The sequence below is a fragment of the Polypterus senegalus genome, chromosome 11 (genome assembly GCF_016835505.1).
Source record: "Polypterus senegalus isolate Bchr_013 chromosome 11, ASM1683550v1, whole genome shotgun sequence".
NCBI lineage: Eukaryota > Metazoa > Chordata > Cladistia > Polypteriformes > Polypteridae > Polypterus > Polypterus senegalus.
In genome coordinates, this window is record NC_053164.1 from 8,689,684 (window position 1) to 8,705,267 (window position 15,584).

A 15,584-nucleotide genomic window follows, 5' to 3' on the forward strand; every position below is an offset into this window, starting at 1 on the left:
CAAATACCAAGTGGAGGCAAAGAAAAACGTACTATTTGTTGGTTTATACAGTGGAATAAACAAAAACATACTATTTGTTGGTTTATACAGTGGAATAAACAAGAAAAGGAATTTGATCGAGTGACATAGCGTGTTGGGAGAAACAAGCTCAAATTCACAATGTCGCACAGTGCCCGACATAAAAAAGAAGTTGTCAGATATCAAAGTCGCCGTGAAAAGGCGGGACGTGACCCACCGTCTGAGTGTCATATGGAAGCTTATTAGGGTACAGTGTGAAAAAAAGGCACAGAGTAGGAAAAAAGCACGAAATGTTAACTTCAATCTCGAAATATCCACTTTAATCACGTAGTTTATTTTGTCATTAAAGTAGAACATCATAAACTTCATCTTAAATTCATTTAATTTACTAGTTTCTCAAATCCCGTCGTAACTAAAGTAGCACGTTAAATGCTTTGTTTTGTATTTGATCTTCTATGTGCTCTGTGTGTGAATCACTACGTGCTTCTTAAACGGGCTGACAAGATGTTGCAGCACTGTGTGCGACCTTCGATGAAATACTTTACTGCAGCAGTCCTGTCTCATTCAAACATACTAACCTCCAATTCCCGTGCTTACTTTTCTATCCCCAAATACCCAATCACCATACAATCAGCTCTGTAATAGACATTAAGCCATAAGCTTAACAACGACAATTCTTCAAAACTTTTAAGGAACATTGAAATATCTTCATAGTACGTGTTTAATTATTCTATCCGTCTATCCTTAGTGTCGCGCCAGTCTCAGCAAATATACAGCGCAAGGCAGGGACAATATGTGAACTTACTAGCTCTGTGCCACCGTGTCCTCGCATGTTTAATTATTAACAATACAGATTATTTAAATGAAGTTAAAGTTTTATCTGTATAATAAACATTTTGTTGCATTTCATCTTACAAATGATATCGTCATCATATGTAAATGCGCACTTTATAAAGTGGCACAGGTTGTGCGATATTATAACTGTAGTGCAAGTTTACAGTGGGGTAATTGTACTTATAAGTACAAACAGTTCTACAAGGAGCAATTGATTGAGTGTGTTTATAATTCTTGGGATGAAACTGTTTCTGAATCGCCAAGTCCGTACAGGAAAGGCTCTGAAGCATTTTGCCGTGGCTTTGGCAGCTTGGGCTTGATGCTGTAATACCGATAATTCTCTTTCCGATCAGCTGCTGCTGTGATTACCCACTCGGATACAGTGATATAAATACTCTGAGTGGTGCAGTGAGAGTAATATGGAAAAAGATGATCCACTGTGGCGACCCTTAAAGGGAGCAGCTGAAAGAAGAAGGTGCAGTGAGAGTAACAATGCTAAAGCAGTTATGGTATTTGGAATACTATGGCTTTTCCCTGGACCATTATATTGTTACAAGTTAATTACAATCAGATGCATTACGCTAATAAACAATATGCGGTTAGTTTCAGTGTATTTATAAAGCCGCGTCAGGAAAATAAAAAAGTAACCACACAGGAACAGTAGCACTGCTTTGACGCTAGGTGGCGCCAGTCTGCAAAACCGAGCAGAAAACTTGCGTACGACAAGGTATGAGCTGCCGTGGAAAAGTGTGTGGCTTTACGCCAAGTTTAGGCTTTACACATCGCGATTTGAATGTGGAAACGTTCTTACGCAACATTTCTGTGCGTACGCACCGTTTATACATGAGGCCCCAGGTTCTTCAGTGTTGCGGCCCTTCAACTCTAGAACTCTCTTTCTCAGTGTCCCTGGGTTTGCCGCTCTTTCTCAACCTTTAAATCTCAACTCAAAACTTTCTTCTTCGATGAAATTTTGTCTTCTGTATGACCTTTTTTTTTTTTTTTCCCCCATCTTATATTTAAAGCAACCTTGGGTTTGTGAAAGGCTCTCTATAAATGCAGCTTATTATTATTAATTCTTGATCAATTTCTTTGCACACTGAGCAGATTATGGGTAATTGGTCACCTTTAAATCCTTTGGAAGTATTAAACAATAACTGTGCCATATTAAAATACTTGCTGTAATTTTCCTGTTTCAGATAAGGATTATGAAAACGCCATCAAGTACTACACGGAGGCACTGGAGATCAACCCAGACAATGCCATCTACTTTGGGAACCGGAGTCTTGCTTATTTGCGTACTGAATGTTATGGCTATGCATTGGCTGACGCAACCCGCGCAGTGGAACTTGACAAGAACTATATTAAGGGTTACTATCGCCGGGCCACTTCAAATATGGCTCTTGGGAAGTTCAAAGCAGCATTGAAGGATTATGATACAGTGAGTATTTTGTGAAATGTCTTTGTGTTATCAGGTGAATATAAGTTAATGTCCTCATTAAATACAGCAATACTGCTTGTTGTTAACCACTGACAATTTGCTTGTTTATGATACATTTTCTCAGATTTTATTTCTCTGTCACACAGATGCCACCACCAGTAGCTCAGTTTGCTTAGAAGATAGTTTGACAGTTTTTTCTCTTTTTCTTTTACGTACAATTTACACATTTAATTACTAGGCACTCATTTTAATTTGAAATGTTGTAATTTAGCAATATAACACCTTTCATGGACCCTTACTTTTGGAATGCTTGTGTATTTTTTTTTTTATAAACCTTAGCAGTGCAGTGTTATGTGCAGTTTAAAACTTGACGTAAAGACACAAGAGTAAAGTAATAGAAGCTAAGGTTGTACTGGTAGCCTGTTTATCAGTAGACAAATTTACTGCTGTTGCCTGAGTGGGGTCTACTCATTCATTCACTCATTTTCCACTGTTTATCCACCAGGTTGCAGGGGCAACAATCTTAGCATAGAAGCCCAAACATCCCTTTCCCCAGTCACACTTGCCATCTCATACTCTGGGGTCCTAAGGCATTCCCAGGCTTTCTGGGAGATATAATCCTCCCAGTGAGTCCTGGGTCTCCTCCCATATGGTTGTACCTGTACAACTTCCACAGGGAGGCGTTTGGGAAGAATCCATATCAGATGTCTGAACCACCTCAATTGCCTCCTTTCAATTTGGATTGTCAGCAGCTCTACTCCAAGCCTCTCTTGGATATCAGCGCTACTTACACTACCTGCTAAGGGAGAGCCCAGCCACTCAGTGGAGAAAGCTAATGTTTGCTGCTTGTGCCCACAATCTTATTCTTTCAGTCATTACCTAAAACTGCTGACCATGGGTCAGGGTAGGGATGTAGATTGACTGATAAATCGAGAGCTTCACCTTCTCGCTCAGCTCCATCTCCCCCACTACAGTTTGGAATAGCGGCCTCATAACTGCACTTGCCACCCCAATCCATCTGTTGATCAGAGCATCCCTACAAAAAAGGGATGGTGAGATCTATCAGCCGCCAATCTGAATTGGCAGATTTTAACAAGAAAAAGGCTTGATCAGTGATCGTTAAATTGGCCAATCACAAATAACGATCTTTTCAGCCCCTACTTTTCTAAGCTTTACAGTGATTTAACTGCAGCACTCCTTTATACAATGTATTATGGTAGTTGAGCCAGTGCATGTCCTTGCAGCAAACAAAGGCTTGTTTTGCAAGAGATGATTGAAATATTAGTCTTTACGTTAAAGAAAGTGGAGTAATAAATAGAGAAAAAGAAATCGGAGGAGTTGTCCTGTGCAATTACAAAAATGTCAAGAAAGCAACTTTAATGTATTCATACCTTGTTATTTTAAACAGATAGATAGTAATGTATTTATTTTTTCCCTTAATTGAAACAGACAGTTGTAGTTTGGACAGTGCAACTGTTTTAAATGCAACAGCTTACAGTTTCAATTAGGAAAAGAAAATGTTATCTTAACAGCAAAATATATTTCTTAGTTAATAAACCTATTAGGTGTTGTAGGCTTGTGTCTTCTCGATAAACAACTTATGAACATTTGATACATTTACGTTTTTTTTTTTTTGTTTTTTTTTAAAGATTTATACTGTGTTTATTATTTGTTGCTGTGCATCATACAGCATATGTTTTGATAAGAAAAAAAGTACTACATAATTAAAATGGTAGTCCATATTTATAATAGCCTCAAGAATTACGAATGTCTAGCTGATACACTGAAGGAAAAAAAATCTGTTTAAATACAGTAAATGTATGTGTCCTAAAAGTCAACTGCCCTCACTTATCCTAAAATAGTCAAATGCTAGTTGGTTATTAGAGAAACCTTTGTAATTGCATTAGCACCGATTAAAGCTGTTATTCTGTTTACTTAAGGTTCAGTTCTGGATTCAGAAATAGCCAAAATAAAACCGCTTTCTCAGGAAATCCATGTGTTTTTTGTTTTTCTCTTCAGAATCAACGTTGTTCCATGTGACAGATTGTCATTTCAAGGAGTAATGGACAAGTAATAATTTGTTGCCTGAAATTTTAAGTCAATTTAATGGTATTTTGATAAAAAAAAAGTTCTATCAAAAACATGAACATTTCTGTTTGCCTGCAGCCTTTTGACTGGTAGAGTACACCTAGCAGCCAGAACTCCCTCTTAAAAAGAAAGGTAAATTAAAATAAATTGGGAACCTTATCAAAATTCTAAAATAAATTTCTGGCATTGTTAAAGGCAAAACTAATAATTCATTAACTGTGAGATCAATATTAATCAGTTGATTCTTCTCACATTTCTCAACCGGGGTTGCAGCAGTTCCTTTAACTAGTGAGAATTGTGGCTCTGTTTTTAATGTTGACATATTTTATGCATATTGCACGTACAGTGTGGGTGTTTAGAGCAGGGGTCTCCAACACGTCACACGCAATCTCTCTTTTCAATGTGGCATACACTTAAGAGAATATCCAGACTCAAACTCATCAAGACATAAGTAACACATTTCAAATATCAATCAAAGTTGAACTCAATTGTTCCCTCATTGGCTAGTTAAGCGAAATAAAGGAACACGACCCAAAGCTGGCGGGGGAGTGAGGAGAGCCCCTCCCCTCGGCCCGCTGAGTGTTTTTCGGATTAGTACAAATAAATCGATACCACAAGCGAACTGTGATACATAGCGAAATGAGAGAAGTCGCAAAATCAACCGGAATGTTCAAGCAAATTATAGGAAAAAAAACCAAAACAATTTAAATCCATTAAGTAGTTCTCTTGTGAAAAACTGACAGATATACAGACAGACAGACATTGGATTTTAGATATTATATATTAGTAAACCTTCAAAATAATCTGCAGTTCTAGTTTCAACAGCATTTTCAGAATTTCTGGCGCTTAGTAGAGCCAGATAACTATAAGAATCTTCACCAAGCAGCTCTGAAAATGTCTGCTTTGTTGGGGTCTCCATGTCTCTGTGAGTCTGACATGAATGTCATGAAGTCAAAGTTCAGAACACGACTGACAGACAAACATTTAAATGACTCCAGAAGAGTGAACCTCAGTGGCTCCACTCCACCATACACCTCAGTGCCAGTCATCTGACTAACTAAAAAACATCACACATGCAACTGGACATTTGAATAAAGTGACAGAGTGACAAATGAATATGTCAGATCTGTGCACTTGGAATTGCATTGTTTAGTTTTGACAGCATTCATGTTTTAATTCAAAAGTGTGAGATACACTAGAAAATGCATACAGACATACAAAATGCACTTGCAGGTGAACTCAATATTTTTTGTGATGTTTTAATGCAAAATGTGAGTTGTGGACACCAACATTTTGTAAATGTTCAGGCAAAACAATCTTATTCAGTTTGCTTGGGTTGAAATAAGCTATTAGAATAAACATTAGAAAACATGAGGAGCTCTCGGCCATTTTCATTTTGTAAAAGTAACTCTCAGGGGGAAAAAAAGGTTGGAGCCCCCTGGTTTAGAGACTGCAGTGTGCTGGCATAAAGGTGCTGCCACAGTGGCTGCATTAACAAGGAAGTTTTAATGTGTAATAATTGGTCCTATATCTCACTTGGAGTAAAACACCTTTGTGTAAAGTTTGTGGCTAATTCAGAATATCTCGGTTAAGAAGTGCTTTTTTAATTAAAGTGGAAAGGGTAGACATACAGTACCTTTCCATTCATTACCAAACCTACTTAGTCATCTTCAGGATTGTGTGGGTACACGGCAGAAACAGGCCCTAAACTGGTGGCCATTCCATTATCGGGCACACTTGCGCCCATTCCCACTTTTATCGTGTCTAGTATTGTTTGTGTAATTCAGTTGTGTATCTAAGTTTGTTCAGGACAGCGTGTGTGCTAACACAGAGTGGTGAGAATTAAAGACATTCACAAGCCAATTTATTGCCCACCACCTCCATTAAAAAAAGAACATGGCATAATCAAACTTCTTGTCCTTCACATACCAATTGCATACATTTAACAGTTTGTATTTTTTAGTAAAATGTGTTACTTTTATTTCACCGATGGCACAATGGCTGACAGTGTTCTCTGTGCTCCAGAGATCCTGCAAAAAGACAATTTCCCCTCTGGGATTAATAAAATATATTTAATGGAATAAAAAAGATCTGTTTTTAAACCAGCTTTTTCTATGATTGTGGCATTCCTGGAAGCTAAACTAACTCAACCATATCCTTTAGTAGTTTCAGGGAAAAACTAGCATTACAACTTTAATAAGTGATCTTTGGTGAACAGCTGGATATTTGGAATATGGAATTTGTATTTTGTGCAGATTGACCCGGCTCCTCGCTGCAGCTCTTTGTGATGGTTACAGTGATAAGACCTGCTGCTTCACAGATTCAGTTATAGGAGTTTTAATTCCATATTGGCCATGAACACACAATAGCTAAGCTCCATTCTATAAATATTTATGTGACTTTCACCTTGGGAGTGGCATGAAAATTCCAGAAAGCCAAACTGCTGTAAACTCAAACAGGGACATTTGAAGAGGATGACTAACAGCATGTCAGAATATGATTAGGAAAAAGAAATAACAAGGAGTTAAAATTAAAAAACAAATAAAAATCAGGGTTTCGTTCTTTATTATGTGCTTTGCCGTGGTCTGTGATGGACTGGTGTACAGCAAATAATTGGTTCCTGGCTTTGATTTTGCTTTGTTACTGCCAGGATAGGCCTGGAGCCCTATAGTCAAATAACTATGCAAACTGAAAAAGGAAATATCAGAATATTACACATGAGCCTTCTTCAGGGAACAAATAATGGGTTACAACCTACAGATAGAAAAAGATACAAATTAATGGAAATAACAGTGAACTAGATGCCCATTTTCATTTCTTTACTGTTTCAAAAAAATGTTCAAACATTATGCTATTCATTAGGTATAATACCAACTGCTACTGATGAACATTAATGAGTATACTAGTGAGTAGTGAGTATACTTTATTAGCATCAACAAAGGCCACACAAAGATGTGTTTGAATGTATTTTTGTTCCTTGTAGCAATTTCTAAAGTGGTGATTATGGAAATGTGTGCATTGTGTTCACTGTGGCTGACAGTGCAGTGCTTTATTTTATTATAACATTTTAATATTTTATGTCTTTATTGGAGGGGGGCATTTAAAATTAGTTCTTAACCTGTTAAGCTGGCCTTTTCAAAGTTGAGCACTTTGATTTCCGTTTTGCAGAGAACATAGACAGAGTCACTGAACTATAAAACAGATTTCAGATATAAAATGGCAAATGCGTGAAATTTGGAGATTTAGTGGAGATTACATCAAAATTTCTGAACATATTAGACATCTTGAGCAATCTGTCTTTTATATTATCTGGATATGGTCATATGTGTTATCCTTTCAGTGAATTCTCCTCTTCACAGAAATTTTGTCATGTTTCTGTTTCATAGTCTACCCATGTGTACTCCACAGTGCGCAAAGGGGTCAGACATCTGCTTGTTAATAAGGTTGGCATGTTCCAGGGAAGCTTTGGAGGAATATATTGAAGATAGCATCAGGAAATCAAAAACTACTCAAAAAAAACTGAAATGCAATCTTAACTGCAAAATCCAGAACACACATAATATCTAGAACAGGAGTCTCCAACACGTTGCTCGTGAGCTACCCGTAGCTCACAACCCCTTTCCAAGTAGCTTGCCAAAGGGTTAATAAATCCTACATAAATTTGAAAACTTGATTAGTCAAATTGGGTGGACAATCTTTCCAAAAAATCATATCACCATCCTTTTAACACAAAATCACGATCCACAATCTATACTGCAATCTATCTTTCCAGTGTGGCATACACTTAAGCGAATATCCGGACTCAAACTCATCAAGACCTAAGTAACACTTTATTTTAAATATCAAACAAATTGTTCTCTCGTTCGCTAGCAAAGTGGAGTTGAGGAACATGGCCCGAAGCTGGCGAGTCAGTGAGGAAGGCTCTTCTCCTCGGCCCGCTGCGTGTCTCTCGGATCCATACTTCTGTGAGTCTGACTTGAATGCCATGAACTCAAAGTTCAGAACAAGACTGACAGATGAACACTTAGGTTCACTCTACTGGAGTCACTTAAGTGGCTCCACTCCCCCATACACCTGCCTCTCTTGATGACTCCATGCAGTGCCAGTCAGCTGACTAACTAAAAAACACGTCACACATGCAACTGGACAAGTGAACAGTGACCTGGAACAAAATGACAAATGAGTAAGTCATATCTGTGTATTTGGAATTGCATTGTTTTGTTTTGACAGCATTCATGTTTTAATTCAATAGTGTGAGATACCCTAGAAAATGCATACAGTGTAATAAGGTGCTATATTGTGCCCGACCCGGCACCTTTTCAACATTTTAGGTCATTCATTGCATTGTAACGGATTGCATTTGAAGACAAACTGGAAAAACTGAGATGTTCTAAAACTTTTGACCAGTAGTGTGCATTAAGATGTTAATGAGCTAAATGAGAATAGGTCAGAGTTGATACAAACCTGCTCTGATTAAGAGCATTAGAATGTGTGGATGTACAAACAGTAAATAATAATGCACTTTATAACTTAACGCATCAGAATTTAGCAAAACAATTGCCTCTTGAACTTTATCATTTGTATTTATAAATCCATTTATGCATTTCATTTTTCCACTGAACATCTGTTTCTGAATATATGCATGTATTTTGTGCAATTTCAATAGAGAGTGCAGTGTACCACTTCACTCTTTGTATTGCTATTAATTGAACATACAGTATATTCTTACAGTAAAATTGAGTAAAAATCTAAGTAAAGTAAATTTAAGAAAATTGAAAAGGAGTATAAAAAGGAATATGTTTGCGGTCTACAAAAGTATGTTTTATTTTCTTTTTACAGTAATGTTTGGGACAGAGGCACATTTTTCCTTGATTTATCCTTCTGCTCCCCAGTTTAAAATTGCAAATCAAGCAATTCAGACATCATAATTAAAGTGCACATTGCAGACCTTCATTTAAAGGGTACTCACATACTTTTGATCACACCAAAAATTTTTCTATATGGTTCCCCCACTTCGGGGCACCATAATGATTGGGACACAGTAATGGCAGGTCTGTTAAAGCCATCATATTTGACACTTTGTCGCATATCCCTTGTATGCAGTGACTGCTTGACGTGTGCCATTCATAGACATCACCAGGTGCTGATGATCTTCTCTGCTGCTGCTCTGCCAAGCCTCTGATGTAGCCGTCTTCAGCTCCTGCAACTCATGGGGGGTTGCCCACTTAAGTTTTCTCTTCAGCATATGGAAGGCCTGCTCAATTGGATTGAAATCAGGTGGCTAGCCTGGCCATTCAGGAATTTTACATTTATAGCTTTGAAGAACTCCTGTCTTAAGATCTTTATCTTGTTGTAGCATGAAACACCGTCCAGTGAGTTTGGAAGCATTTACTTGAACCTGAGCAATTTAAATGTTTCTATACACCACAGAATTCATTGTGTGCCTGCCGTCAGTAGTTCCATTATTCATGAAGAGAAGTGTGCCAAGACCTGTGGCAGCCATACATGCCCAAGCCCTACCACTCCCAGCACCATGTTAAACAGATGAGGTGGTCTGCTTTGGATCTTGAGTAGTTCCTTTTCATCTGCACACTTTTCTCCTGCCATCACTGTAATGCAAGTTTATCTTCATCTTGTCTGTTTCCAGAATTCTGTAGACTCTTTTAAGCCTTTTTTACCAACTACAATCTGGCCACCCTGTTTCTGTGGCTAACTAGTGGTTTGCATCTTGCAGTGTGGCTTCTGTATTTCTGTTCATGAAGTCTTCTGCAGGTAGTCGTCTCTGACACATCCACATCGGCCTCCTGAAGACTGTTTCTGTTCTGTTGGAAAGGTGTTGGGGGGCTTTTTCTTTATCATTGTGAGGATTCTTCTGTCATCAGCAGTGGAAAAATCTATTTAATTTGAATCTTGACATAAGGTAGCTTAGTGTCTGGGGTAGTGTGGAGTTATAAGTACTTAGTCTTTGTTTTAGTGAACTTTATGGCAATTAGTTGGTTTTATCAGACATCCTCAGTCTCCTAGAAATCAGTCTTCTCTCAGAATTCCGTCCCGGAAACCCCAAGGGAGACCAAAACCCATTAGACTGGAAACCCCAAGGGGAACCATCCCTACCCCCTACCCCCTCTCTTCCACTTCCCCTTCCTCCGAAAGAATGGCTCATTGTACAGGAAACACCATGCCCCTCTCACAAAACTCTCGAATATCAGTTCTGCAAAGATCAGATGACTGTTATATAAGAGGCTGACTTCACCCATCGAACCCAAGGCACATGAGCAACATACTGTGTGATATTTTCCTATGATAGTAACTTTTGTGTTATCTGACAGGGTTAGGAAAACTTGGGACTCTTTCTCCTTTTTCAAGTTTCTGATGCAACTCACAGTATATCCCAGTCCTGTAACAGACAATGGAATGACAGCAACCCATCTCACAGAAATGTGGTGTTCAGTTCTTTTTTGTAATGGATGTAGACCAATAGGGTGCAACTTCTGAGTCTGTATGTTTGAGTCATTCCAATAAGGGAACTTAGATGTAGAAGGAGTAAAGGTCTTTAGTTCCTGTTAGTCCTTTACTTCACTAAGATCTGGAGATGACTGGAGCTCTTGTTGTTCTAATTGAACTTCAAGATGGCTCCATCTGGATACTTACATTTTCGGTTTTTCTTGCCCTCTTCTTTTTGCAGAGGTGCATTGTGGTTTTATTTATTTTAACAATGTCAGCAACTTTATGCATTTTCTTTGCTCGGTTTTCATTAAGAACTTCTTTTTTTCCTTATGTTCATCTTTGTTCTTTTAATGATTTATTTTTAATGCGGTTAAACAATCCAGTGCAAGATAATCTTGTGTATTTTCTCAGACTTGATATGTCTTACTGTTTTCACGGTATAATGGAGTAATTGCTTACTGTTTTATTTCATTTTTGTCTGTTTTGATAGTACTCACAAAAGAATTAAGGAGACACTCGTTACTGCAAACTCTAGGTGCTTTCCATTACACGCATGTGTGCGTATTTCCCATGTTAAACAGTCCTGAGGGATTACTTCAAGTTTCTTAATGTGTGTGCTTTAGTGTGTATTTGTTTTTATATGCCTCCTAGGTTGTTAAAGTCAGACCAAATGACAAGGATGCCAAGATGAAGTATCAAGAGTGCAGCAAGATAGTCAAGCAAAAAGCATTTGAGCGTGCCATCGCCAGTGACGAGCTCAAGAGATCAGTGGTTGATTCACTGGACATAGAGAGTATGAGTGAGTATTTTCAAGTTCACTCTTTTGTGGTTTCAATTTAACTTTAAAAACATAGAAAATATGATATAATCATAACTTTTTTCAATTTCTGGTAAAGTTTGTATACAGTTAAGTTTAATTTTGCAATGTTTACAAGATAAATATGTTTCAGATTTGCCAATGCATTTTTAATTTGTCCTGAATAGTAGATATTAAGGTCTGCTTTATAAGTGTTTAGAATTAAAACATATCCACAGATGAAATTACCTATAGTCCTCCACACTGAGTTTAATTGTTAAAATTAATGTTATGCATTAATTCTATTTTTGAGCGTTCTGAATCATATCTTTACCCTTTTTTAATTGTACTGGCTTTTCCTTGTTGCTTTTCCTTTGTTAATTTTGTATAACACTCGTCACCGAGTTCAGTCTCACACGTTCACAGGTAAGTGCAACTACAAACTTTACAAATTACTCATTAAATAATGAGCTCACATGAAGACATAGATTTGTTTAAACAAGGTAGTTTGAAACTGTTTAGCATAAATGGAACCTAAAAATATCTCTCCGTTCATTAATTTTTATACAGGAAGGCATTCATGTTATAGTGAATGTGAGATTATTAAAAAAAAAAAAAAAAAATTGTCTTGAGTGTGTTTCTTAGTTAAATATACTTTTATCTGCTGCGTTTTTGTTTTTTGCTCTGATGCACAATATCAACTGTGGAACCTTTTATAGATAGATGGCTGCCTCTCCTAATTCTGTCCAATCCATTGAATTGACCACTGGTGGTCTTTGGACTCCAAAGAAGTTGTAGAAGCATCTCGGTGATGATCAATAGAATGGGATGTATTTGAGCCAAATGTCGAATGCCATAGCAAAGAGTCGCAATACTAGTGGCAATGTGATTTTATTTTTTTTTTTTTTTTACCTTTAATACATTTGCAAAAAATTCTAAATCCTGTCCTCACTTGTCATTCTGAGGTATTGAGTGTTGCTTAATGAGGGGCAAACATGGATTTAAATGGTTTTTGCACAAAGCTGCAATATAACAAAATAATGGAAAACTGAAGAGGTCTGAATACTTTTTGAATCCACATTATTTCCTTTTCACAGTTCAGTTGCCATATTACATAAATGTACCCATGTTTAGGAGCTAATTTAGACTTGGGCCCAAACACTAATGTTCTCTCTCTTTCTCTCTTTGATACTTCATGAGTGTTTTGTAGAATTTGCTTTTAGAGCTTTTCAGCTCTAAAGATAATTTATCCAAGGGTTTAGTTGTTCAGGTTATATTGCTAATGGACTCACCCTGCCCATTTCCAGGAATATTGAAGAGCAGTGAAGTCTGAAAGTAGTCAAATTGTATTAATTCCCACAATATCACAATTGGGCAATCTGATAAATACTTCTGACCATTTCCTTTCTCTCTCTCTCTCTCTCTCTCTCTCTCTCTCTCTCTCTAGCAATTGAAGATGATTACTATGGACCGAAGTTGGAGGATGGAAAGGTCACATTGACATTTATGAAGGAAATGATGAAGTGGTTTAAGGAACAAAAAAAACTACACAGAAAATGTGCTTACCAGGTGAGAAGACAAAACTTAAAATAAATATATAGGCTATGTTGTTGCTTGAACAGTAAAAGCATCTTTAACAAAATCTATACACATATATACTGTATGTTTGTACATTACTTTTGAATTGGAAGTTATTTGTATGATGCTCCATGTAATAAGAGTTTTGTATCTAAGAGCAGTGTGCTGGGCCTGGTGACATTGCTCCACTATTAGGTTTGTCAAAAGTCTCGAAATATCGATAAGTTTCGATTTAAAAAAAAAAAATTACTCCAGTACTCATTCTTCCCAGTATCAGTTCTACAGCTTACATTATGCATGCACTTGCGGCTTGCCCTGGCTTTTGACAACTGAACCTCTTAGGCTATCAATTGGCATGGCAAGAGTTGTTTCCACCCACTCACATGTGTTAATAAGATGGCTGTTTCAGCAGCATCAGAACCTTCACCAGCACACCCAATTGACAAAGAGTAGCAGCCAGAGTGGTGTCTGGAAATACTTTGGCTTTGTAAGAAATGGAGATAGAAGACCACAAGATACATGCAAACCTGTATTTGAGATTTCCTACACATTAAAGGGGCTAACACAACCAATTTAGCCAAACATTTGAATGATCGACAAGTCAGTCAATACAAAGGATATCAAAAAGTATCCTATTTCTAAATTACGGTACGGGAGCATTAAGTATAAATCTGTAAACAGTTGCATTTGAAGTAAGGGTGTGACATTTGTTTCTTTTTTACAGGTTAAAATGTTATTTTCTAGCCAGTTAGATGCTTAATCAAGACAGGGTTCTTCAGCTATTTTCCCTTATGGGCCAGTTTTGGTCTGTGCTGGTCATTCAGCGGCAATGGTCTTTAGCACTAGAGCTCTGTGACTCCCTCGATTTTTATACCCACTCCGCAAAGTGTGCTGCCAAAGCGCATTGCTTTCTCTTTTTTTATTAAGTGCGTTTTAAAAGTTGTATTTTATTACATTTACTATATAATGTAAGACACTTTAACTTTTCAGTGTTAAATTGCATAAACAGTGATGTTACTCCTCTATGTGCTGATTATACTTTTTTTTTTACCTGTTCTTCAGAGCTTGTATTTAGTACGTCACAGCCCAGCAAGAGCATACACCTCATGGAAGAGCTCTTTGACATGCTAGTCTTTCTTGCAATAAAGACATGAAGCTTCATAGACATTGTACATTATTTACACAATAATGAATTGTGCACTGTCTGCTTATATACAGCCGAGGCCAAAAGTTTTGAGAATGACACAAGTGTGGGTTTACACAAAGTTTGCTGCTTCAGTCTTTTTAGATCTCTTTGTCAGATATTTCTATGATACTGAAGTAGAATTACAAGCATTTCAGAAGTTTCAAAGGCTTTTATTGACAATTACAAATAGGTTTATGCAAAGAGTCGATATTTGCAGTATTGGTCCTTCTTTTTCAAGACCACTACAATTCATCCTGGCATGCTGTCAATCAACTTCTGGGTCAAATTCTGACTGATGGCAGCCCATTCTTGCATAATCAATGCTTGGAGTTTGTCAGAATCGGTGGGGTTTTGTTTGTTTCTGTTGTCCCTGCACCACATGACAAAGTCCTCTACCGACTTCCTGTACATGGACTCATCTCAATTAATAATGCAGCCTGTGATGGATGAGTTGTCTGAATATTTCTGCAGATGGCAAGTACTGGTATTGTGCTGGAAGTCTGTTGTGTAGAGGTTAAACAGAAAGATCTTCATAATGTATGAAATAAGAGTAACTGGTCTGACTACTTTGGATCACTGGAATGCCTTTTCTTTGGCAATGGGACTACACAGGATGTTTTCCACAGCTGGGGAATCTTCTGCAAATTCAGGGAAAGGGAGAACAGGTGCTAAAGGACCCCACACAGCTGTCTGGCGCATGTTTTCGGCACCCTGGGACTGATTCCATCCGGCACTGAAGCCCTGCATGTGCCATATTCCTAGATCTTTCCTCACTTGATCAACAGAAACACAAAGACCAGGGTAGTGGAAGAGGGCTGGAAACCATAGGTATGATGTTATCTTAGAGGAAGGTCTTACAGGGTGCAGATGGGATTCTGGGACTTTCTCATTTTGCACACAGAGTTTCTAAAACTGTCAGAAAACTGTAAGCTAATGTTCTATTTGTAAACTAACAGTCCATGCTTCTAGCAGTCACACTATTTCCTAACTAACTTAAAACTCTTGTTTTTACAGAAATAGCTAATTTGCAGGGAGTATAAGGTTATGCCATAATCTAAGTAACTATGTGAAACTGATATTCAATTCAAATCAAGCAACCAGTTATGTGAATTTAACACAAACCTTCTAGGATTGACTCTTATAATTATGCTTCATGCTCTAGTGGTTTAGCAACATCACAGTTGGCGATCATCAACAAA

At 37.5% G+C, this 15,584-nt stretch overlaps 1 protein-coding gene across 1 annotated transcript in view; it reads left to right on the forward strand.

The window, feature by feature from the left end:
• ppp5c (protein phosphatase 5, catalytic subunit) overlaps positions 1-15,584 on the forward strand; it is a 62,054-nt gene that overhangs the window by 4,751 nt on the left and 41,719 nt on the right. The window contains exons 2-4 of the mRNA XM_039768033.1: positions 2,049-2,290; positions 11,477-11,624; positions 13,069-13,190. Of these exons, the coding sequence (XP_039623967.1) occupies positions 2,049-2,290; positions 11,477-11,624; positions 13,069-13,190 (512 nt within the window). The remainder of the gene's footprint in view (positions 1-2,048; positions 2,291-11,476; positions 11,625-13,068; positions 13,191-15,584) is intronic.